This window comes from Myotis daubentonii, chromosome 1 (assembly GCF_963259705.1).
Source record: "Myotis daubentonii chromosome 1, mMyoDau2.1, whole genome shotgun sequence".
Taxonomy (NCBI): domain Eukaryota; kingdom Metazoa; phylum Chordata; class Mammalia; order Chiroptera; family Vespertilionidae; genus Myotis; species Myotis daubentonii.
In genome coordinates, this window is record NC_081840.1 from 149,507,636 (window position 1) to 149,532,534 (window position 24,899).

Sequence of the window (24,899 nt, forward strand, 5' to 3'; positions counted from 1 at the left end):
TAAATAAAACTGTAAATGTTACATCCTTCTATGTTTCTTTAAAAATTAGAGATGCTTCACATAAATGATAAGCTTGTGCACAATTATAGACTTTATTCATCCATGCACTTAACAGATATTTATTGAAACAGATATACAGTGGAGATTTAAACAAACATTGTTCCTGTGAAGTCATGGGTCTAGAGGTGAAGACTTATTTAAAAAATGCATCTCCCAAATGAATGTGAAATTTTAGCTTTGATATATGAGGGTATTAAGGGATTTGAAAATTTCTAACCAGACTATAAAGAATCAAGGTTCTAAACCAAAAATCATAGCAGAAATTTTTAAAAAATAATTTGTATTTTTAATCTGTGACTAATGCCACTTCCTAGTAAAGGCCATTATCAAATAACTGGACATTAAATGTCTAAGTAACTGTTCCCATCACTACAGTGCCATCTACAGGTATGTAAGTCGTGGCTTCTCAACGGTCAGTTCAGGATTTTTTTTTCTTTAATTGAATTTATTGGGGTGACATTGATTCACAAAACCATACAGATTTCAGGTGTACAACTCAACAAAACATCCTCAGCACGATGCATTGTGCGCCCATCGCCACAAGCGAAGTCTCTTCCAGTCATCATGCCCCACCTTGGCCCAGTTCCACCTACCCTCCACCCCAGCCTCCTTCCCTCTGGCTAACACCACACTGGATTTTTCATGTAAAGATTGAAAGAATTTATTCTTAATTTTAAATGCAACAGTGGCTCTCCCATAACCAAAAAATAAAAAAAGTGTTTTGTCTGGTATGGGGTATTTGTTGAAAAACTATAGTTAATTCTGACACATGCTACAACATAGAACAACCCAGAGGTCATTAAGCTAAGTGAAATAAGCCAGTCATAAAAGATCAATATTGTATGATTCCACTTATTTGAAGTATCTAGAATATTCATAGAAACAGAAGGTAGAATGGTCTTTGTCAGGGACTAGAGGGAGGGAAAAATGAGAAGTTGTTGATTAATAGATATAGAGTTTTAGTTTCACAAGGTAAAAAGTTTCTGGAATTTGGTTGCCCAACAATGTGAATATACTGCATTTAACACTACTGAACTATGCACAGGTTAGGATGGTAAATAGCGTGTCATGTGTTCTTTTACCCAAATAAGAAACCTGACAGCTATATAAAAAACTCCCTTGCTGCATATATGGCTTTAATGTAGGACAATGGGCTAAAGACTAAAATGAATCTTAAAGACTCATTGCCACCAGGACAAGTCATTTGCATTTGCTGCCAGAAGAGGGAGACATTCATTCTAACCACCAAGTCCACCGCCCGTCTGCAAAGACTGGGCTGGGGAATGTGCGTGGATGTGATAAAGCTTCCAAACTTGGGCTCCTTGGCTTCACTCTCTGATTACTTGAGAGGGCTTATTGCAACATTTCCCCCTTCCTCAATCCTGGAAAATCTCATCAGAGCAATTTCAGCAGCAGAGAGAGATGGGTTTAGTTGAGATGGTGTTGGAAGGGCTCCCCTAGGGTTGATAGCCATGAAAATCAAGGCAGCAGACAATAAATGACTTTAAAAAAAACTTAACTAAAAATGGAGGGAAAGAGACAAAAAGAAGCTGGGGGGGGGGGCGAGGTCTAGGGGACGAAGAAATTAAAATGGAAGAGACCTGAAGATATTCATTAGTTACAGGAAAGAAGCTAGTAGAGTGAAGAGAATGAAGATGTAAACAAAAATAAATAAATAATAAATAAAAGATGTAAACAACATGGGTAATTGACTAAACAAGGACCTAGAGCAGTGGTTCTCCACCTTCCTAATGCCGCGACCCTTTAATGCAGTTCCTCATGTTGTGACCCAACCATAAAATTATTTTCGTTGCTACTTCATAACTGTAATTTTGCTACTGTTATGAATTGTAATGTAAATATCTGATATGCAGGATGTGTTTTCATTGTTCCAAATTGAACATAATTAAAACATAGTGATTAATCACAAAAACAATATGTAATTATATATGTGTTTTCCGATGGTCTTAGGCGACCCCTGTGAAAGGGTCGTTCGACCCCCAAAGGGGTTGGCGACCCACAGGTTGAGAACCGCTGCTCTAGAGACAGCTTAACAGAGGATGACACCAAGGGCACAGGGCAGTGGATTAATCCTATACTAATAAAAGAGAAAAATGGTAATTGGCGTACAACCCATACCTTTTTCATTGGCTAATCAGCGAGATATGCAAATTAACTGTCAGCCAAGATGGCGGCTGGCAGCCAGGCAGCTGAGAATAGGAGGCTTGGTTGCCCCAGCGATGGAGAAAGTCAAGGATCCCCGCAGCTGCGGGGCTCTGAGCTCCTGAAGCAACAACTCCAAAAGATACAATGTTTCAATTATAGAAGCTAAAAGATGGCGGTTAATTTGCATACTCAGGCTCCAAGCAGAGCGAAGCCAAACAGCCCTGAAGCAGCAGGGCAGAGAGGCCTCAGGGCCTGGGATCAGCAGAGTCGAGAGGCCTCCCGGCCCCGGTGATCAGCGGAGCCGAGAGGCCTCCGGGCCAGGGATCAGGGGAGCCGAGAGGCGTCCTGGCCCTGGGATCAGCAGAGCAGGGAGGCTTCCCAGCACCGGGATCAGTGTGACAGGGTGCAGAGCTCCAACCCTCTGATCGGCCCTGCTCTGTGCATGACAGGAGTGGCGCTGCAACCTCCCTATGGACCCTGCCTTGAGTGTGCCAGGGGGTGGTGCCCCAACCCCCCAATCGGCCCTACCCTGAGCATGACTGAGGGTGGCATGGCAACCTCCCAATCCGCCCTGCTCTGTGCATGACAGGAGGCGGGGCCCCAACTCCCCAATGGGCCCTGCTCTGAGCCCCACCAGGGGTTACACCTAGGATTAGGCTTGCCCTCTGCCACCCGGGAGCAGGCCTAAACCAGCAGGTCCTTATCTCCTGATGGGTCCCAGACTGTGAGAGGGCACAGGCCAGGCTGAGGGACCTCCTCTCCCAACCCCGAGTGCACAAATTTTTGTGCACCGGGCCTCTAGTATTAGATAAGAGGTGAGATAGGAAAGGAGGTGGGAGTCCAAGGCAGGGAAATGTGTTGACGGAGAAGGAAATTTGAAGAGCCTGTTATTCAGTTACCTTAAATTTTTAAATATCCTTACAACAACCTGTGAATCAGTGTACTACTTATTACTGTCATTCAAAAGACAAGGGACTGACGGCAAAGAAGGGTAAGATAACTTATTCGGTTTTCTAATTACTGACAGTTCACTGAACACAAAGTTCCCACCTGGCCTCCTTCCTCTTGGTGAAATTACAGGGTGGGGCAAAAGTAGGCCTAAAGTTGTTCATACGGAAAATAATACAACAATCCTATATAATAAAGAGCTAATAAGCTAATTAGACCGAACAGCAGAACGACCGTCATGACGACCTTCTGGACAAAGCTGGGGCTGCGAGGGCTGAAGCAGCAGGGGCTGTGAGGGCGAGCCCCTTGCACGAATTTTGTGCATCGGGCCTCTAGTTAGTAAATGATAATACAAGAATGAACTCTGTGTTTTGCATACTCATACCTGTAAACCTACGTTTGCGCCATCCTGCATGCCAATGAGCCCTCATGCTCCAGTCCTCCCAATGCTGGGTGACACGGGCTTTGCTAGGACTTCCTACCGCCAGGCTCCCATTCGAAGACGAGGTAGGGATAAGTGTAGGGATCGTGTGTGTGTTTCAAGCCTTATTCTTTTAAAAATATTCATGGCACAGACAAGACGTATGTAATGCACTGGGACTGCTTCCAGGTCACCCGTTTGCTGTGGCTGTGTTTGAGGATCACGTGTGGCTCTCTGACTGGACCATGCCATCGGTAATAAGGGTGCACAAGAGGACTGGCAAAAACAGGGTACGTCTCCGAGGCAGCATGCTGAAGCCCTCATCACTGGTTGTAGTTCATCCATTGGCAAAACCAGGTACACTGGACATGTTACACAGTCTTTCTTTGGCTGGAATCTGCAACTATTTTAATTGTTCGATGGCAGGGGAGGAGGGGGGATGTTGCAATTCTCACTAGTCCAGGTTGAGGTTAAGATTTCCCGAGATTTGGATTTTGTTTAAACTAAGACAGCCTGGTAGTGAACTTGGGCTTTATTCTTTCAATCCCATTTCCCCCCCTACTAGACAGCTTTTATCTATCCCGTCTTTTTAAAAGATTCTTGGGTTAAAGGCACTGAGGATGAGGGTGGGAGAGGGACAGTTCAACCACCTGCAGGGGAAGCTTCTGTCTACATTGGGGCCTTTCCCCACGCCCTGAGCGTGCCAGGGAGTGAGCAGGTAGAAAAGGCACCTAGTGTCCTACAGCAGCTCTTCTTTCTGAGCTGCCCTGTGTCCGTTTGCCTGGGTCATGGGGTAGGAAATAGGAATATCCTCTTTCTAAAGAGCTTCTCAGACAACGGTACTGGTTATCCTCCATAAGTAACTCAGAAGGTAATAACATGTTGAGCTAAACTGAGCTGCTTATAGGAGCGCTTCTGAAATAGCCCTTGCTACAGGCTCCATTTAGAGACACCGAGTTTCTCTCCCGCTGAACTGTACACTGTGATTTGTGTCAATGTGCCCTTTTGATCCCCAAGCCCATCTGTGAATGCAGCTCTTTCCCCCGCTAGGAGCGGATCCCTGCTTATTCCAAAATGGAGGCTGTGAACATATTTGCAAAGCGAAGTTTGGAATTGCTCAGTGTTCATGTCGTGAAGGTTTTGTGAAAGCCCCAGGTGGGAAGAAGTGTCTGGCTCTAAATGTGCATCAGATATCGGCAGGTAATGTAATAAATTATGTGCTAAATCATCCTCCCGTGGCTCAGGGATACAGTTCTATACAGTTTCTTCATACAGCACATGAAGAAAACCCTATGCTTTTGCTGAGGTTTAATATGTTGTATAATTAAAAGCCCCTCTGCTTTCAGGGAGGCCACGTGTTTTTTTGTTTTTCTTCCTCTGATGAGTCTGGGCTTCTTATTAAAGACTAAATTGAATTGATCTCCTCTTGTTGTAAACTTAGTGAACAAAAGAAAATATTCAAAGCCCAATCCTCCAACCCCCTCTTTATGGTGGAGTAGCCCAAGTTTAGAAATAAATGCCAGTATTTTACCACCTCAATTAATGTTCAGAGATATTTTGTTTAGAAGTTTTATGGCCTCACTGTTGGAGGTGGTCATATACAACCCCCCTGCCACGTGATTGGTGTTAAGATAGAAGTCAAAGTCTTTTCTAATAAATAATATTTCCTCAAGCAAGTATGAGGAATCCAACTTGAGAAAGCTGTGATCACGTTTTTAAAAACTAACTATGACTGTGAGGAAGAGGAAAAGCAGGCCCAGTGTGATGTGTCAGTAGTCCTGACTTCCTTTTCTTGACTGTACATCTAAGCAATTTTGGTATATTTGGATATATCTCTTGATATCTTTGTACCAAAGAGAATTTACCTTTTATTTAAAATATTTTTTTAAAAAATTTGTATTCATCTAATGGGCATGGTGTAAGGTAGATGACAGATTGACAGCAAATAAATGGATCAATCTATCCATGAACTAGAATTAGATATTTTGGATTTTCAGAACTTTCTATTCATTGTTGTCTTAGGACAACAGTTCTCAATATTTTTAGTTTCAAGTGTCCTTTACATTCTTAAAAATAACTGAGAACTGCAAAGAGTTTTTGTTTATGTAAGTTCTATCTATCCATATTTATATTAGAAATTAAAACTAAAATATTCTAAAAATATTTATATTAAAATTATGCTAATACTCCATTATATATGAACATAACATAATTTAAGGAAATAAATGAAATAATTATATACTTTTTATAATTATATAAAATTAATATATAGAGGAAGGGAGAGGGAGAGAGAGATAGAGATATCAATGATGAGAGAGAATCATTGATTGGCTACCTCCTGCATGCCCCCAACTGGAGATTGAGCCTGCAATCCAGGCATGTGCCCTGATCGGGAATCAAACTGTGACTTCCTGGTTCATAAGTCAGCACTCAACCACTGATCCACACCAGCTGAGCTGAAATAATTATATTTTTCCAAACAAAAATATGCAGTAAAAAGAATGGCATTGGTTTTCCTTTATATCTTTAATATCTAATTTAGTGGAGGGCAGCTGGATTCTCATATCTGCTTGTAGGTTAAATTTGTTACTGTGTTGTTTTGGTTAAAGCACATGAAGAAAATTTGGTCTTACAGAGACATAGAGTTAGAAAAGGGGGAATACTTAGCTTTCTCAGATGCCCTTTTTTGTATTTTTTATTTGATACTATGTCAGAACTATACAGTTGGTAGTTTCTTAGAGTTTAGTTGCAATGTGGAATCTGAAACCATATCAATGAACTTTTTTGCCTTCTGACACATTAAAATCCAGGGGTTTATTTTGTGCTTTGAGTGGCTCTATTTTACCTTGCATGGTTTATTAGCATCATGTTTTGGTCATTTGAAAATATGGTTGAGTTATGCAGGTCTTCCAATTGTCACATTAATATACAGAAATCACATTAATTTATTATTATCTTCAAACTCATCAGAAAAGTCTTTGAGTATCGAGATTTTTGTCAAGCTCATGGTAGATGAAAACATTTTCTATAATTCTACTTTTCACTTGAAAGCTCAAATTTTATTATTGGCAACAAGTACTGTGAGTTGTTTCCCTTGAAGTGGCAGGCTCACTTCATTCATTTCTCAAAAAACGCTTGCCAAACCTTTAAGTGTTAATAACATAGTTTATCAGTCATTCTTTTGAGTGAAAGTTATGCTCAGTGAAAAAAGAGGCTAGTTTCAACTTGCAACTCAAAGAACATACAAGTGATTTTCCTTCAGACAACCATCATAATTCAGTATTTTCACAGATAACAGAGTGTTTTATGTGTACTTTCCATATTATTATACAGAATATCAAAGAGCCAAATATTCCATGGTCGAGATGTTTAAAAATTAATCATTCTTACTCTTTATCATGGATCTTCTTAAGTGAAAGTGAAATGTATGTGCACACGCGCGCGCATGTGTGTGTGTGTGTGTGTGTGAGTGTATGTGGCAGTGAAGAACATGAGCACTAGTAGAGTTTGATGCCATGGCCTTGATTCATGCTAAGGTACTGAATTCCACCCATCATTACTTTTGCCCATCAGTATCAATGTAGATGCAGTGAAAAAAGACAAAAAAAATCAATGTTATTTGCCTTTTATAAAAATAGCTTGACCTTATAGACTCCATGCAATGGAACCTCAGGGATCCATGCACCATACTTAGAGAGAGTATTTGGTATTTTAGGGAATCCAATTTTTCCATGTCTTAGAGGTTGTATAGGTCCTATGCGTATATTAAATTATGGCTTATTTATGCTCCTCCACATTTTTAAATAAAAAATCAGGCAAAAATAAGTCTTGAAACAGCCTAAAGGAGGAGTGCATATGGAAGTCAGGTTGGGGAGATCAGACAGCTAATTTTCCCTTGTAATGACAGTCTATGATTATGGGCTGAGTATATTTATAAGGATTGTAGTATTTCACTCTTATTGTTTTTTTGCCAATACCTAAAAATGTCCTGTCTTTCACCCCCACTGCCTCCTTTTCCTCAACCATCAGTTGCATGAAAGCTGGGATGGTGTGGTATAGCAGATGAGGTTTTCTAAGTCACCAAGACCCTGATAGTTTCCTTGAATGCTCTTACTGTAAGAATAAATCTGAATTCACACCCAAAAAAGAGCCATAAATATAAATTAAATACAACATTTTTTGAATCATAAAAGATAAATTAATTATATCTGTTGACTTTCAATAGGTAGCAACGCAGATCTAAGTAATCAAGTAATGCCATCGGGCATCTTATCCAGCAGTCGAGGATTTGAAGATAACATTACAGAAACTCAGCATATGCTGGTGGCTGAAATCATGGTGTCAGGTATGAATAATAAATCCTCCAGTACAGCTTTGGTCCCAACAATTTCTATCCTACCAATTAAAATTCTGAATTATCCTCTAACTTAATGTTGGCTAAATCTACACAAAACTAGTGAAGCCCAACTTTGGACTCCAGCTTTGGAACTTCTCTTCTGAACCATGTGCTGGAGGAAGATGGTCCCGTATTAGACTGGACATGAACTTTATTCATTGAGACTCTGCACTGAACCTTCTTGGAAGAAACCTAACTTGGAAACAAGGGTGAAAAATAAGACAGAACAGATTTGAGTGTATCCCCCACACCTTGTATTTTTGATATTTGGCCCATCTATCCGTACTTCCATTAGTGTGAAAGTAGATAGTAATTGATAAGAAAATATAGGTCATTTGCTTCAGCTGCTCCAGGAAGTCCACAAATAGCAACTGTTAGAATTTTCCTTCCATATGGCACATTTATCACCAAATTGCTAAGTTATTTGTTCAGTATTTAACAACTTTAGGGAACATAATTCTTTTATATTCTGTATTCACTCATGAGACCGGTGGTTTTCAAATTGGATTTAGCTCAGCCCTAGGTCTTCTGCAAACCCCACACCTTCTCAGTCTAGGTCTCTGCCCTTCAATCAGTGCAGCTGAGTAAGATTTTAACAGTGTCTGTGACTTAAAATCTGTTTGGGAACTCCACAGTAGGACATTACACTTAACAAAGTGCTCGTCCAACTTTTATGATATACAGACTAATTTGTTAATGTATAAGTCTTATCCCTCCTCCTAAGAACTTATCAGTGTGATTTTTTAATAGAATACAAAGAGGGGGATATTTTTAGCAATGATAATTTATATGGAGCTTTAGAGTTTACCAGGCACTTTATCCTCCAATTTGATACTTACCACAGCACATCATCTTACAGATATAAAAACTGAGACTAAGAAATACGAAGTTAGTGACTTGACCAAAGATTTTAAAAAATTATGACCAAATAATTAATTCATGTCAAGAAAGTGAGAACTGGAAAACATTGTCGCATTAGGAATATTATTCATTTAATAACTATTTATTTGTCACACATCATGCTAAGTGCTGGTTGCCATGATGAGATAAATATAGCCCCAGTCTCCAAGATCATGGTCTGATGTGGAGACAAACAATGTGATGGAATAAAACAATATAACTATGAACAGTATAGAGAAACTTTCAAAGTCACTTGGGATCCCTAGAGGTTCATAGGGTATATTTTGAAAGACTAATGCTTGGGGGACTTAAAGATCAAGATAAATGACAGTAATTTAGGCACATGGGTTGAAATGGAAGAGTGATGAAATGGCCAAATATTTGGAATGTATATATCATAGGCTGTGTTTGGCTCTCATCTGGAGACATACTGTGCCTTGTGTAGAATAGATGGAATTGATTGTCTTGGTTAAAATGACCTAATCTTTTCATACTTGGATTGTGTTCTATTTTGTCTTTGCTTATAAAATTGTAGTTCTACCTATGTTAGGCTAAGGGGTCTTATTTATGAGTGAGATTTCATTTTGAAAAAGTGTCTCTACTAAAAAGAGCTTGAAAACTCTATGTTGGATTTTAGGTCAATATATTTTTATTCCCCAAAGACATGCATTGATTTGTAGCCAGTTGATCTGTGTATAATATGACAAAGAAACTCAATCATAAAAATTTCATTGTCAAATCTACTAAAATTATGAATGATTCTAGTTCGTGAATAAAATTTAAAATTCATAATGTGGCCTGTTGGGCCCTTAGATAAACTAATCCTTACATGCTTCACCAACCAAGATGTGTGCCCTTCTGTCCTCCGCTTTCTGTGACCTGCTTCAGTTACCCTGGTCTTACGGGTAGCATGCAGGTGCTGTGTTCTTGGCCCACAGTGCTCTTTCTAATCCTTCCAAGTCCGGCAAATCCTTCAGACCTCAGCTTTTTTAAAAAATGTATGAATTTTTAATTTTTTAATTGATTTCAGAGAGGAAAGGAGAGGGAGAGAGAGATAGAAACATCAGTGATGAGAGAGAATCATTGATTGGCTGCCTCCTGCATGCCCCACACTGGTAATCAAGCCTGCAAACCCAGGCATGTGCCCTAACTGGGAGTTGAACTGGGACCTCTTGGCTCAACCACTGAGTCATGCTGGCCCAGCCAGACCTCAGCTTTATATGCCCTTGCTCAGGAAGTCTTTCCTAGTCTCCTGATCCAGGTGAGCCACTTCAGTTCTAGGGATTATTTTATGAAGAGTGCTTACCATACCTGTACTTAAATAATCTATACTAATAATAGAGGAATATGCAAATTGGTTGGGATGCCATCACATAACGACCAATCAGGGCAGGGTCAGGGCTGCGGCGGAGACCTCTTCGCACGCCTGCGCTGGGGTCTGCAGGGTGTGGAGAGGAAGGGAGTGCAGATCGGCATTAGGGGGATCAGGCTAGGAGAGGAGAGAAGATAGGCAGTTAGGGTAATCAGGGCAGCGGGGGAGAGCAGTTAGGGGAATCAAGTTGGCAGGGGAGAGCAGTTAGGCAGCTAGGGAGAATAGGCCAGAGGGGAGAGCAGTTAGGGGGATCAGGCTGGCAGGGGAGAGCAGTTAGGGGCCTCAGGCAGGCAGGCAGGTACGTGGTTAGGAGCCAGTGGTTCTGGATTGCGATTTTGTGCACTGGGCCTCTAGTTAATTATATAAGAAAGCAGAGTCCTTGTCTATATTCCCCACCACTGTATTTTTGGCTCTCATTAGGATCCGGTGTGCATTAGGTACTTTTGAATGAAATTATTAATTTTACCAACAGGCCCCAGAATCTTCTCTAGTGTGATAAGGCAAATTGTGATTCAGGCTGTCACAGCATGCTTCTTCCTTATCCTTATTTAGATATGCATAATATTTTATAATTTTCAAAGGAGTTTTAAAGATCACTTTTTCTCCAAGTACATTCAACAATCATGTAAAGTAGACTGGACAGAAATTGTCACTTGTATTTTAGAGAAGAGGATTTCAAAGCCCAGGCATTCCTTCTTTCCAGAGCTAGTTTATGGTAGAAAGAACTTTGGCTATAGCCCATCCCTCCCACAATTGCACATCCATTGCTTTTTATTTTGCAAAGCAACCTTAGGGTTTGCAAGTTACGAAATAAATCCTGAATCAGATTCTAATTTAAGATAATTGTGCAAGTGATTTAAAATGTCTTGAGTAATTGAATACTGTCCACCACACACTCTGAACAGCCTTGTGATTTGGAAGCTAGTCCTCCAGATAAATGCCAAATCAAATGGGTAATTGATTTAGTCTGAAGTTATCCATCTTTAAGAGTCAGAAGTGACACATTACCAGGCAAGCCTGAAAGGTATGTTTTCCCACAAGAGAAATCTTACTGAAATAGCTAAGCAAATCAAACACAATTACCCAAGTCTGCGTTCACATGGCGTCAAATCCTACTTTGATCATTTAACTTTCTTTAAATTTATGGGCATGTTTGACCTCTTCTATACTCAGATGAGCAAACTTACTAGTGAATAGACAGATGACAATTTATATCCTACTGTGGTATGTCAGATCCCCCCAACTCATAAAGGGAGGAGGCATTTGGAGAGTGATTATATGGGAGTTAAAGGGCAGGGGGGTCGGGGGGGACTTGCTCATGTTTATGGCTCAGCATGCAACTCTGTCCCCTGGGGCGTTTACATTTAATGGAGTATGAAATGAAATGATCCATTTACAGCATTTAGTTTATATGGTTCATGACTTTGTAAAAGTGCCTTGAGGTTTGCAAGTCTCTGCATAAATCTTGATAATAAACATACATATTCTATTATATATGAAATGTAATTTTAGTAAATCAACACTAAATCTTTATGATTGAATCTCTTTGCCATGTTAGTACACAGAGCTACTTGCTATATATTACACTGTGTGTCTTTGAGGGATAAGAACATATTGACCTCTTTTGTATGTCATTATGGTTGGGAATTCTCAAATAAGCTATAAACCTTCTGAAACTTGAGTCCATTTACTCCTAGAAATGTTATAATTCAAATTTTAAATGCTTTTAAAAACTGTAAATAAGTTCATGCAGGGCTGCTTGAACACCAAACAGTTCTTTAGGACTTAAGATTTGTTGAGAGCATGTAAATGAGAACATATGGCGTGTGAGCCCTTTAAGATGGATATAACTTCCAGGTCAGCAGTGTTTCTATTTGGAGAATAACCTGTCCCAGAACTTGGAAAAGGACACACTGGAGTGTTCAGTAGAACCCAGAACACAAAAGCCCATTGTCACCTCTGAGGTATGGAAATAATCTGATGAGGTTCTTGCTCTTTGCAGATGAAGATGACTGTAGTCCCGTGAGATGTGGTCCACACTCTCGGTGCGTCTCAGAGGGAGAGGTTGCCACGTGCCAGTGTCTGAGAGGATTTGCTGGGGATGGAAAAGTATGTTCTGGTAAGAGTGAAGGTCAATGTACATACCTGCGGAAAATAGTGAACCAGAAACATTCTTTCAGATCAAACGGGTTCAAAAATCTCCTGAAGGACTTATGTAATCAGCAGGATTGAATAAATTATTTGGTATTAGCTAAAAAGATAATGGGCTTGCCCTCGGGGGTGGGAGTGGGGGGGGGAGACATATGTAATAGTTTAACCAACAACAACAACAAAAAAGATAATGGGTGGCATGTATAGTATTATGAAACATAGTATGTTATATTACATTGAGTTTATGTTAAAATTACATTATATATGGAGTTGACATTAAGGAGAAGAATTTATAATTAGCTCAGAAGTATGAATTTGAGTTCAAGTCAAATTTATAAAACCAACAATTGCAATAAAAACACAGCCTTTTTTCCTCCAAAAGCTTAGGTCATACGTTTTAATTTAATAAATAGACTGTGATGAATCGGCTTCTATTTTACATTGATTGCCTCAAAATTATTAAGTTAGCGATTACTGTAAAAAGTTTCAGTCCTTATGGCCTGAAACTCTGGCACAAAGTGACTTACTTACACATATGTAGCTAATCAGACATGTGAGGGATCTGTAAAAATCGACTGAGACATGAGCTTTCTGGGTTTGCATTGCATTTGCAGTCTCTGTAAACAGCTGAATGATCATATTTAAGATTATACTTACTCTTTCCTCGTATCCTCATTTAACCTAGAAAGGCCTATTTGTTTCATTAGTTCATCATTTGCCCACAGATCTGGATGAATGTGAGATGGGTATCACGGCTTGCCCGCATCCTTCCTCCAAGTGCATCAACACAGAAGGCAGCTATGTTTGCACGTGCTCAGAAGGCTACCGAGGAAATGGGACTCACTGTCTTGGTAAGAGTTTGTGTGCTCAGGTGGGTGGGCGGAGGCAGGCCTTGGAGAATCATGGAATGCTCTGGGTGTGGTGGGCCAAGAAAAGGCAGGATATAACTGGGTGATGTACATGTTAAGACTAAAAGGAGTTGTGTGGCCTGTTCAAACGGACATCTTTCAGTTCTTGGTGCATAGTCAAGCTTGTGCCCGTGTACTGTTCTTGCACTAGTCAGCGACAGCACCCGGCAGAGGAATTTACCCCTCTGCCTTTCTAGTTCTTTTGTCTGGTTTTGAGTGACGACAGGGCCTCTTCAATACTGCATACCTTGATCCCTGGCCAGTGTGGCTTGGTCCGGTGTCATCCAGTGCCCTGAGGGGTTGCTGGTTCAATTCTGGTAGAGGGTGCATGTGCTCAGATTGTGGGTTCAATCTCAGTATGGGGCATGCAGGAGGCAGATGATCGATGTTCCATTCTCACATCAATGTTTTTCTTTCTCTCTCCCTCTCCCTTCCTCTCTCTCTCTAAAGAAAAAAAAAGCAATCAAAATATTATAAAAAAAATAATAATACTCCATTCCTTGAGCCATCCTGGGTGGAATTGAACATTTTCGTTGTCACCAAATTTGGCAATGGAACAGCTGTAAACTGCAGATATAGGTTTTCGTGTGTGTGTGTGTGTGTGTGTGTGTGTGTGTGTGTGTGTGTGTGTGTAGGAAAAGAGGTGTGGTTCTGTGAAAAGGGCTCTTCGGTGGCTCTTGATAATAGATGAAAGACTCAAGCCACTGGCATTTAGACACAAATAATGAACGATTAAACCTCTTTCATAACCACCATCCTCTGCCAACATCTGGGTGTGGCTTGTTGGAGGGGAGTTCACACAGTGGCTGCCTTGTCCCATGCCAAGTGTCAGAAGCGAAGCATCACCGTGCAAGTGAAGGCCTGCCTGCAGCCCTCGCACCCAGTGAAATGGGTGTCTAAGGTTGTACAGGGCTTCAAAATGTCTCTGAGTGTTTTATTTTCCTGCTGAAAACATAAAAATCTTTTACAGCGAGGGGCAGATACCTGGTAAGAAACTAAAATGGTCCTGCTTTCTCCTATATGTTGAGATTAAAGATGAAATATCATTCAGCTTCCAGGATCTGGCTGATTTAAATCAGGCCTTTAGCAGATTAGTTTTGTGGAGTTCACAGACATCTGTAAGTGCTATTTTGAGCACATATTTGGCTGTCAGTCAGGAAAATGTCACTGCTCTAATTAAGCTGGCTCATAGATAATTTAGACAAACAGGCTGTATATTTAATTTACTTTGAAGAGAAAGGAAGGGCTCAGCCTGCCCCATAGAAGCAGTGAGCTGGCTCCTACCCTTTCCCTCTCCCTCTCATCTTCCATCTCCTCCTTCCCTTCCTCTCCAGATATAGAGAGATATAGATATAGATATAGATATAGATATAGATATAGATATAGATATAGATATAGATATAGATACAGTGCTATATAAAAGTTGTTATTCTTTTTTATTAATTAAATCTTATTGTTCAGATTATTACATTTGTTCCTCTTTTTTCCCCCGTAACTCCCCTCCACCCAGTTCCCACCTGATCCTCCTCCCTCACTCCCCACCCACTGTACTCATCCATAGGTGCACGATTTTTGTCCAGTCTCTTCCCTCATCCCCCTCACCTCTCCCCCCCCCAAGAATAGTCAGTTCACTCCCTTTCTATGCCCCTGATTCTATTATAATCACCAGTTCATTCTGTTCATCAGATTATTCACTTGATTTTCAGATTCACTTGTTGATAGATGTGTATTTGTTGTTCATAATTTGTATCTTTACCTTTTTCTTCTTCTTCCTCTTCTTAAAGGATACCTTTCAGCATTTCATATAATACTGGTTTGGTGGTGATGAACTCCTTTAGCTTTTTTTTTTTTTTATTTTATCTGTGAAGCTCTTTATCTGACCTTCAATTCTGAATGATAGCTTTGCTGGATAAAGTAATCTTGGTTGTAAGTTCTTGGCATTCATCACTTTGAATATTTCTTGCCACTCCCTTCTGGCCTGCAAAGTTTCTATTGAGAAGTCAGCTGACAGTCGTATGGGTACTCCCTTGTAGGTAACTGACTTTCTTTCTCTTGCTGCTTTTAAGATTCTCTCTTTGTCTTTTGCTCTTGGCATTTTAATTATGATGTGTCTTGGTGTGGTCCTTTTTGGATTCCTTTTGTTTGGGGTTCTCTGCGCTTACTGGACTTGTAAGTCTATTTCTTTCACCAGGTAGGGGAAGTTTTCTGTCATTATTTCTTCAAATAGGTTTTCAATATCTTGCTCTCTCTCTTCTTCTGGCACCCGTATAATTCTGATGTTGGTACGCTTGAAGCTGTCCCAGAGGCTCCTTACACTATCTTCGTATTTTTGGATTCTTTTTTCATTTTGCTTTTCCGGTTGGGTGTTTTTTGCTTCTTCGTATTTCAAATTGTTGACTTGATTCTTGCGATCCTCTAGTCTGCTGTTGGGAGTCTGTATAATATTCTTTATTTCAGCCAGTGTATGCTTAATTTCTAGTTGGTCCTTTAGCACAACCTCGAGGGTCCCATTAGATTTCTTGTAGGTCTCATTAAGTTTATCGGCAGTTTCTAGAAAATTCTTGAAAAACCTTAAAAGTGTGGTTTTGAACTCTCTATCCAGCAGTTTGCTTTCCTCCATTTTTGTCATTTGTGTTTTTTTTCTTTGTCTCCGCACTTTTTATGCTTCCCTGTGTTGATAAAGTGGTTTTCTGTGCTAAGTGTCCTCTAGGGCCCAGTGGTTCAGCCTCCCCAATTACCTGAGGAGGACACTCTTGGTGCACCCCCTTGTGGTCTTTGTGCACAGTCTTGTTGTAGTTAAGCCTTGATTATTGTAGGTATCACTGGGAGGAATTGACCTCCAGGCCAATTGGCTGTGAGAATCAGCTGTGTCTGCAGTGGGAGAACTTCTGTGCTGGAGACACCCCTCCGGGGCAAGACTTGCTTCAATGGGGCTTTGGTGCTCACTGAGTCTGCCCCCTGAGTGTGTCCTTTATGTTTCCATGGAGCTGTAAACTGGATGGTTCCACTCTGACCTCTGGGTACACTGGCTCCTGGATCTCTAGGGAGGTGCTAATCTAGCCTCTGCCTGAGGCTATCCAGCAAAAGCCTCCCTGCAGGGGGTGGGCGGGTCGGGTCCCACGGGATCAACAGGGCAGAGCAAGCAGTTATGGCTGCTCTCAGAGGCCCAGGTTCTCAGTGTCTCGGCAATCGCTGCAAGCCCCTCCGAGAGAAAGCTGCCCTCGAGTTCCGACCGATGCCAGACAGTCCCGCTTCTCCCGTATGAGTGTGGGTCCCCAGAGACTCACCTGGAACTGGAGCTCAGAGCCTGAGACTCCCTCCTGATTGAAAACAACAACCGCACCCTCAGCCGCCAGCCCGCTCTGTGAGCGCCTCTGTACCTTAGTATTTTACTTCCGCACTGCACCTCCTCTGAGTCTCAGTATGCTTTTCTCTTTCCTTATAGTTGTAGAATTTCCACTCAGCCAGCCTTCCTGTGGTTCTGGATGATGTCCGTTCCGTCTTTTAGTTGTATTTTTGAAGTGGTTGTTTGAGGCAGCAAACTCCGGTGTTTACCTATGCCGCCATCTTGGTTTTTTTTCAAGAGTTGTTATTCTTATTGTAAAGAGTAGCTGTGCTTCTTGGCCAAAAGTCTATCTTTGTCTTTGCTTCTTGCCAAAGCTCTTTCAATCTCAGGGTGATAGCTCATAGAAATAGTAACAGGAAGTCAGTTTTTAAAAAGATTCAATTTGAGCCCTAACTGGTTTGGCTCAGTGGATAGAGTGTCGGCCTGCAGACTGAAGGGTCCCAAGTTCAATTCTGGTCAAGGGCATGTACCTTGGTTGTGGGCACATCCCCAGTAGGGGCTGTGCAGGAGGCAGCTGATCGATGTTTCTCTCTCATGGATATTTCTTAACTCTCTATCCTTCTCCCTTCCTCTCTGTAAAAAATCAATACAATATATATATATATATATATATATATATATATATATATATATATATATAGGCTCAATTTGAGCCATTCAGGATCGTGATTCTATGGGACAGATATTTAATGGGCCTCTATTAGTACAGCGGCACAGCACTAGGAACTGGAGGGAATACCAAGGTGATAAAGGCAGTCCTTGCTTGCAAGGAGAATGATCTAAGAGAAACACAGCTGTGATGAGTGGTGAAGAAAGGCAAGCATCATAAGAGAAGTGAAAACTGCAGTGGAAGCTCAGAACTGGGAGAAATACCTGTTGCAGGTTTGGGGGAAGACTTCATAGAGGAAGAATTATTTTGCAGGCGTGAATTTTTACTAGGCAGAAACGTGAAGGGGTAGAAGGTAGCCTCATTGAGCATTGCCTATAGGTTGTATGTGAAAGAAAGCAGAAATCGAGGCTGGTTAAGGTAGTGTCCTTGTCTGCTGTGCAGAATGGGTGGCCTAAACAAGACATTTATTTTCTCACAGTTCTGGAGGCTAGATGTCCCAGATCAAGGTGCCAGCCCATTCGGTTCTTGGTGAGGACTCTCCCTGGCTTACAGAAGCTGCCTTCTTGCAGCACGCACACACACACACACACACACACACACACACACACACACACACTTCTCTGTGGCTCATGCAGAGAGAGGGGGAGCAAGGGAGGAGGGGGAGAGAGAGAGAGAGAGAGAGAGAGAGCTGATGTCTCTTCCTCTTATAATGACACCAATCCTACTGGATCAGGGCCCCATTCTTACGACCTCATTTAACCTTAATTACTTCCCTTAGGCCCTTTTTCCAAATAAAGTCACCATGGGAGTTAGGGATTCAACATGTGAATTTTGGGGGATACAATTCAGTTGATAACTGGTGCATTGGGTTACATTTGTGGAAGATGAGAATCTGAGGGTTAGTCATTGGGGTTTTATTTCTCTAGACCAGCACTGTCAATAGAAATATAATGTCAGTTACATATATAATTTAAAATTTTCTTGCCAAAACCGGTTTGGCTCAGTGGATAGAGCGTTGGCCTGCAGACTGAGGGGTCCCGGGTTCGATTCCGGTCGGGGGCATGTGCCTTGGTTGCGGGCACATTCCCCAGTAGGAGATGTGCAGGGGGCAGCTGATCGATGTTTCTCTGTCATCGATGTTTCTAACTATCTCGCTCCCTTCCTCTCTGTAAAATATATTTTAAAAAAATTTTTTTCTAGTAGCCACATTAGGAAAAGTAAAAATAAACAGGTGAGATTAATTTAAAATATATTTTATTTATTCCAACATACCCAAAATATTAACATTTTAAACTGATAAGAACAGATGCTACACTTGACCTTAGCCAAAAGGCTGAGAAGCAATTATATTAACATTTTAATATATAATCAATACAAAAATTATTAAGGTAATTTTACATTCTTTCTCATTTGGGTATTAAGTCTTCAGAACATGGCGTGTGTTTTACATGCACATGGACTGGCTGTGGTCCGGGTGCCCAGCACTCCCCTACGGCAATGGCTACCATATTGGGCAGCACAGCTCTAGGCAGCAGGGTCCCGGGCAGCACTGGAATCACGTGGTGCAGGGATGGGAGACGTGGTTCGGGAAGATTAGCCTGGCACTGGTGCTTGCGGGTGGAGCAGAGAGGGCAGGATGCAGGGGATGTAGTTGGCTCTTATAGAGAGGAGGGACCTGCGTGATAGGGTGGTAACCGAGAAAGAAGGTGGGTAGCTGGCACAGAAAGTGATGACTTAGTTTACGTTTATGTTAAAAAGGCAGCAATGTTTTCTTTGGTGTGAGCTGACCTTCTAAATGCTTGTCTAGGGATCACTTCCCAACCTGCAGCTTTCCCACTGAGCTACCTGTGTTGGGAAGTTCCCTTTCCCTCCAAGCAGTAGGAAAACGCCGGCCTTGTGTAGAAGTTCCCCTGAACCGCTTGCAGCCCAGCGACCCTGCTCATCTCTCTCGCCAGCGTTCATGATGAAACATTTTGGATCTAACAACGTGCAGAGCTCTGAGATCGTGCCGCACGATCAAACTCGAAGATACTCTCTTGAATGTTGGGTTTTCTCATTGTCTGACCTGCTTTTCTCCTCCACACCCCATTATCCCTACTCCCCCTTTCCCGGCAGATATTGACGAGTGCGAACTGGGCGTGCACACCTGTGGGGAAAATTCCACCTGTACAAACACAGAGGGAAACTACACCTGCCTGTGTGCCAGCAGCCTGTCTGAACCCCAGCGGATTTGCCCCGGTAGGTTGGTGGGTTATCTAGATCCAAGGGGAGGAGCTCGATTAGGAAAATTCCGTACCCCAGTGTGTTTGCATTTGAGATTCCAGAAAGCATTTGGTCCCACCAGGCTGTCCGGTTTGCTTTCCCGATTAGGTTGACGCTGGCCTTGAGAATGTGCAATGGTCTGTTTTTGAATTTTGATAGCATCGGGGATAAATCCATCTTCATTACTCACAGTTCAGTGAAGGAGGCAACACAGGTGGCTCTCTTTAACTGCAGTGAATGCCCCGGTTTGTGGTGTCAGTTCCTCGGGCTGCTGGGGAACCGCAGGGCTGGGCAGGTTGTGGAGGATGTCTGGACCTTTCGCATTTTGAGTCACTTTCAAGGATTTTAAATTTTTACTTTAAAAAGTTAGTATTTCTTGATCTGATTAGAATTTCAGCTCTTTTTTTCTCATTTTTTTTTAAAAAAACGTTCATAATAGTCAACTCCTGCTTCCTGAACCCTCTCCCCATAACCCAGCCTCTTCTCACCTTCACACTCCAGCACAGGGCTGGCCTCAGAGCTGGGGGCGGGGGGGAGGCGAGATCAGACTCGTCCCCTTTACTAGTTACCCCGACAGCTATTTATCCAGCTCCATGCTGCAAGCAGAATGCATCCTAAGAAAGGAAAGTCCTGGCTTGCTTGGGTGTCTGTTTTTTCTAACAAACTATTTTCTCAAATAGTTTGCTCTCCTTAAAGGTATTGGAAGATTGCTAATAGTTACAGAGTCAGCTGCACACCCTCATGTCTTCCTTTTGAAGAGCAGTGAACCATTCAGGGAAAGGACTTTACCACGTTGGCATTTCCTATGTGTGGTAGCATTTCTCTCCTCTCAACGGGACTAGTCTTGTCTCTGAGGTTCCCCCCAAAAGTGAAATAGTTTTTAGAAGAAATCATTGCATGGGAGAAATTTTTGAGACTCCCAGGACAGCAGGGGTAATGGACTGTGTATGGGTGGGTGGTTTATAAGCCATAAATAGATACTGTGGTTCAGCGAGACCCTCTTAGAGCTAGTCGTCATTTCACATGTGTGTGTTTGTGGATGACAGATGCGCTTTTATAATGAGATCAGTGACTCTGCATTCATTCGGTGTCTTAGGATAGACCATTCTCTTATTTGCCTCCAATATGCTTTATGTCAAAAAATACTGCACCTAAAGAAAGAATGGGCCTCTTCGTGGCGAACAGCAGAAAGTCTCGTTAGGAAAGTGAAACTGTTGTTGCTTTGGTAGTTCCACTGGCACTAAAAGGCACTGTTTCACAAATTGTTCACAGAAACTAGTTCCTGACACTGATCCAGGTTTCCCCTGACATTCAAATGCTAAAGTGAAGCAAAGTGAAAGAGCAATTGCTACCATTCATTTTATATAGAAAACGTTTTGAGCATTCCAAGACCAATAATAATAATATTAATAATAATAATAATAGCCCTAACCAGTTTCGTTCAGTGGATAGAGCGTTGGCCTACGGACTGAGGGGTCCCAGGTTCAATTCCGGTCAAGGGCATGTACCTCGGTTGCGGGCACATCCCTAGTGGGGAGTGTGCAGGAGGCAGCTGATCGATGTTTCTCTCTCATCAATGTTTCTGACTCTCTATTCCTCTCCCTTCTTCTCTGTAAAATATCAATAAAATATATTTGAAAAAAAATAATAGTAACAACAACAACCTACCAAATCATACCTACTGCACTTAATTATATCCAGTCACATCCTCAGGAGCTTGTAGGCTTTTCTGATACCTTAGAACACACCTTGCTAACAGGTGCACAGAATAAAGGGAGACGAAGCACTGATGCTCACAGACAGTTCAAGGCTATGGAGCTTGATGCTGAGGTGCTCAGTGTGGTTCCTGGGGAAGGAGCGTGGCCACTCTCGCTGCTGGGGTGCCTCTGGCTCGCTAAGGGCTCGTGCAAAACACTGAGCGCTATTTTTGCTTTTCATCTTTTCTTCCTCAAAGTGAAAATCCTCTTTGGGTTTCTGTTGGTTAGCGAAAGCGGGCACTGATGGATGTAGGTCTTTCATAATGGGAAGTGGATACTTGTACCTGAAGGATGCTGCTAGCTTCAGAAAATAAAAGTAGAATCTTTGATTCTTCTAGACTCAACTCCACCCTCTCATCTCAAGGAGGATGGGCGCCATTCTGTGAGAAATGGTTACTCGGAATGCCCCCCGTCCCACGCCGGGTACTGCCTCCACGGCGGCCTGTGTATGTACATTGAAGCCGTGGACCGCTATGCATGCAAGTAAGTGCAGCTGCCTTTCTGGTGGCCCAGAGAGGTGCCCCTGCAACCCATAGCTTCCAGCTGACTTACAACCTTTGTAGTGAGGAGCATTTTCTATAATTAGGTTTTCCGCAGGGAAACATAGATAAACCTGCCTCTATACATCGTGTGTGTGTTGCATTCTCCCTGCATATCACCCCGTCCACCCCCACAGCTGCCTGTGCTAAATATACATTTAAGGAATTGGGTGATTTTCCCTTTTCCTTAAATAACTTGATATTACTACGGGGACAGTCTGGGAATTAAACTTCTCGTTTTGGTTGAAAAGCTTAGGTTTGTGAGAGAATGGCTTACAGCGTTGATTTCTTTTCGGCCACATATATGGAGAGCGTCCATGGTGTGTTTTTGAAGTTACACAAGTGTTGTATATATTCACGCTGGACTTCTTGCCTTCCATTCTCAAAACTGAAATATATGCATTTTTCTACTTAATTTCCTAATAGTTGATGTTTGCGCTGTTGTTGCTTCATGGCAACTGCTGGATGGAGTCACGATGGCTGCTTGCCTCTCTGTCCCCAGGATGGTTTCGCAGTGGGCAGTGTCACCTGCAGCCCTGTAACCCTGCGGCCCTCCTGCCCACTCACCCAGAACACCTTCCCGTGGGGCCTTTCATAAAGCAACACTCACAATGACTAGTTCCACCTCAGTTTTACTCTTTGTTATTTCCATGTTTTGAAGGCAATATGAGGGAATCCATGGATTCTGAAAAATAAGTAGGCCTCCTAATGCTAGACTTTTGACTCACTGATAATTTTCTCTGTGCCTGAGGAAGGAGTGATAAAATATTCTGATTCTCATGAATAGATGCTGTAAGTTTAAAGGCTTTTATTATTTACAATTTTTTTAAATTGATTTCAGAGAGGAAGGGAGAGGGAGAGAGAGATAGAGATAGAAACATCAATGAGAGAGAATTATTGATAGGCTGCTTCCTGCACGCCCCCTTCTGGGGATCGAACCCGAAACCCCGGGCATGTGCCCTGACTGGGAATTGAACCATGACCTCCTGGTTTATAGGTCAATGCTCAACCACTGAGCAACACTGGCCAGGCAAGGCTTTTATTATTTATCAGTGGTAATCAGCAGAAACATAGTCTAAATTATTAGAAGGATTAAGTTATATTCATTCTGTGACAAAGTGGATGCCTTGCATTATAAGTCATTTCAGCCTGACAAAAATAATAAGAATGCTCATGAATATTAGCAAAAATGGCTCAATTCTAATAAAAATCTGTTTCCATATTCATATTTGCATGCTATAATTTTCTAACCTAAGATAAATCTAGTGTTAGTTATTCTTGATTTTGACAATAAAATCAAGTTGTTTTACTTGTTCGTGGTTTCTTATCATCCCAAATAATGAAATTATGAAAACAAATGTTCTAGTTTATTAGGTCCTTTTTTTTTTGTTTTTATAAAAGACTTTATGATAATACGAACTGTACTAAAGAGTTAGGCATTGCAATTAATATGTTATGTTCATCTGGACCTGGTAGTGTCAATTAATTAAATGGCTTATAAACTCTAACACATTGCTTTTCTTCCTACCATTAAATCTTGATGAAAATATCACATTCCTCTGATAATGTTTTAAAATGTGCTGTTACAAAAGGACCAACTGGAGATCAGACTCATATTTGAGGGCCTTTCATCAAAATCAATATTGAAACTATGACAAGAGTTCCCATTAATTTGGATCATAACTTTGTTTTTGAATTCTATATTTAATTAAACTGTGGTTTAATCAAACATTCAACCCTTCCCTCTTCCTGCCTGGTGACATCACCTTGTAGGTTTTAAATTCCATAATACACATCTCTTGAGAGCCCTCTAGTCCAACTTTTTTTTAATATATTTTATTGATTTTTTTTTTTACAGAGAAGAAGGGAGAGGGATAGAGAGTTAGAAACATCAATGAGAGAGAAACATCGATGCACTGCCTCCTGCATACCCCCCACTGGGGATGTGCCCACAACCAAGGTACATGCCCTTGACCGGAATCGAACCTGGGACCCTCAGTCCGTAGGCTGACGCTCTATCCACTGAGCCAAACCGCTTAGGGCTCTAGTCCAACTTTTATTAGATACACTTCATGGGCAGCATTCCACACAGTGTTCCCAGCGCTGGGAGCAGGTTTATAAAGGGTGCTCTTTCCTTGCGTGGACGACAGGGACCCCCGACTGCCCAGGGTGCAGGGATGTGAGGACTGAAGTCTCCATGCCAGGAGCTTCCCCATAGGATCCCGGGACTGGAGATCCTCAGAAGACTCCAAACTTCCTGAGCTCAGAAACGGTCCTCCCTTATTCTGGTTAGGCTTTGAACCAACCCACACCCTTCCAGGAAGGTCTTCTTCAGACCGAGATCCACCCGCACAACGTGTGAAAAAGCTTGGTTGGCCTTTACTTAGTCTAGAATTTCTTGACATTATTTGACCATAGAAATGGAAACTTAGTTGGCCAGGGACTCTTTTGTTTGGTTTAAGAGAAGAATTCAATAACCCAAAGAACCAGCCGTGTGCAGCCCACGCTGGTGAACTTGTGAAATGCTGACTCACTGCTCTGGTTGCTATTAGGCTCATAGAGGCTCGGATATTGCAGCCCGTCATGGCCTCCATATGGTGAAATGTATAATCCTTGGTATATTCCTTGAGACCTTAAAATCTCTGAGAGGCCCTGACTGGTTTGGCTCAGTGGATGGAGCGACGGCCTGTGGACTGAAGGGTCCCAGGTTCGATTCCGGTCAAGGGCATGTACCTTGGTTGCGGGCACATCCCCAATAGGGGGTGTGCAGGAGGCAGCTGATCGATGTTTCTCTCTCATCGACGTTTCTAACTCTCTATCCCTCTCCCTTCCTCTCTGTAAAAAATCAATACAAATATTTTTTTAAAAAAATCTCTGAGAGAACTTGAGCTGTGGCCCATTAATATCCAACAGTTTAAAAGTGTGTGCTAGGCTTTGATAGTTAATGTCTATAACCAAAGATAGCTAGAACGAAAACAGATGCCAGGACAGCCTGGAATCACTTCATAGCCCTGCTGTCTCTTGCCTGGCCAGTTCTAGAGTAGCTTTCAGAGGTGCATGTGG

General features: G+C 41.9%; 1 protein-coding gene and 1 pseudogene across 5 annotated transcripts in view; one reads left to right on the top strand and one right to left on the bottom strand.

Moving 5' to 3' along the window:
- The window catches only part of EGF (epidermal growth factor), a 91,743-nt gene that overhangs the window by 55,024 nt on the left and 11,820 nt on the right, over window positions 1-24,899 (top strand). For 2 of the 5 annotated variants that reach the window (XM_059662423.1, XM_059662440.1), the window contains exons 14-20: window positions 3,785-3,952; window positions 4,646-4,795; window positions 7,821-7,940; window positions 12,266-12,382; window positions 13,140-13,264; window positions 19,390-19,516; window positions 21,636-21,780. In XM_059662423.1, the coding sequence (XP_059518406.1) occupies window positions 3,785-3,952; window positions 4,646-4,795; window positions 7,821-7,940; window positions 12,266-12,382; window positions 13,140-13,264; window positions 19,390-19,516; window positions 21,636-21,780 (952 nt within the window). Of the gene's footprint in view, window positions 1-3,784; window positions 3,953-4,645; window positions 4,796-7,820; window positions 7,941-12,265; window positions 12,383-13,139; window positions 13,266-19,389; window positions 19,517-21,635; window positions 21,781-24,899 lie in introns of all 5 variants that reach the window. The other 3 variants (XM_059662430.1, XM_059662448.1, XM_059662458.1) reach the window with 2 other exon arrangements.
- Window positions 18,505-18,623, bottom strand: LOC132223028 (U2 spliceosomal RNA; annotated as a pseudogene).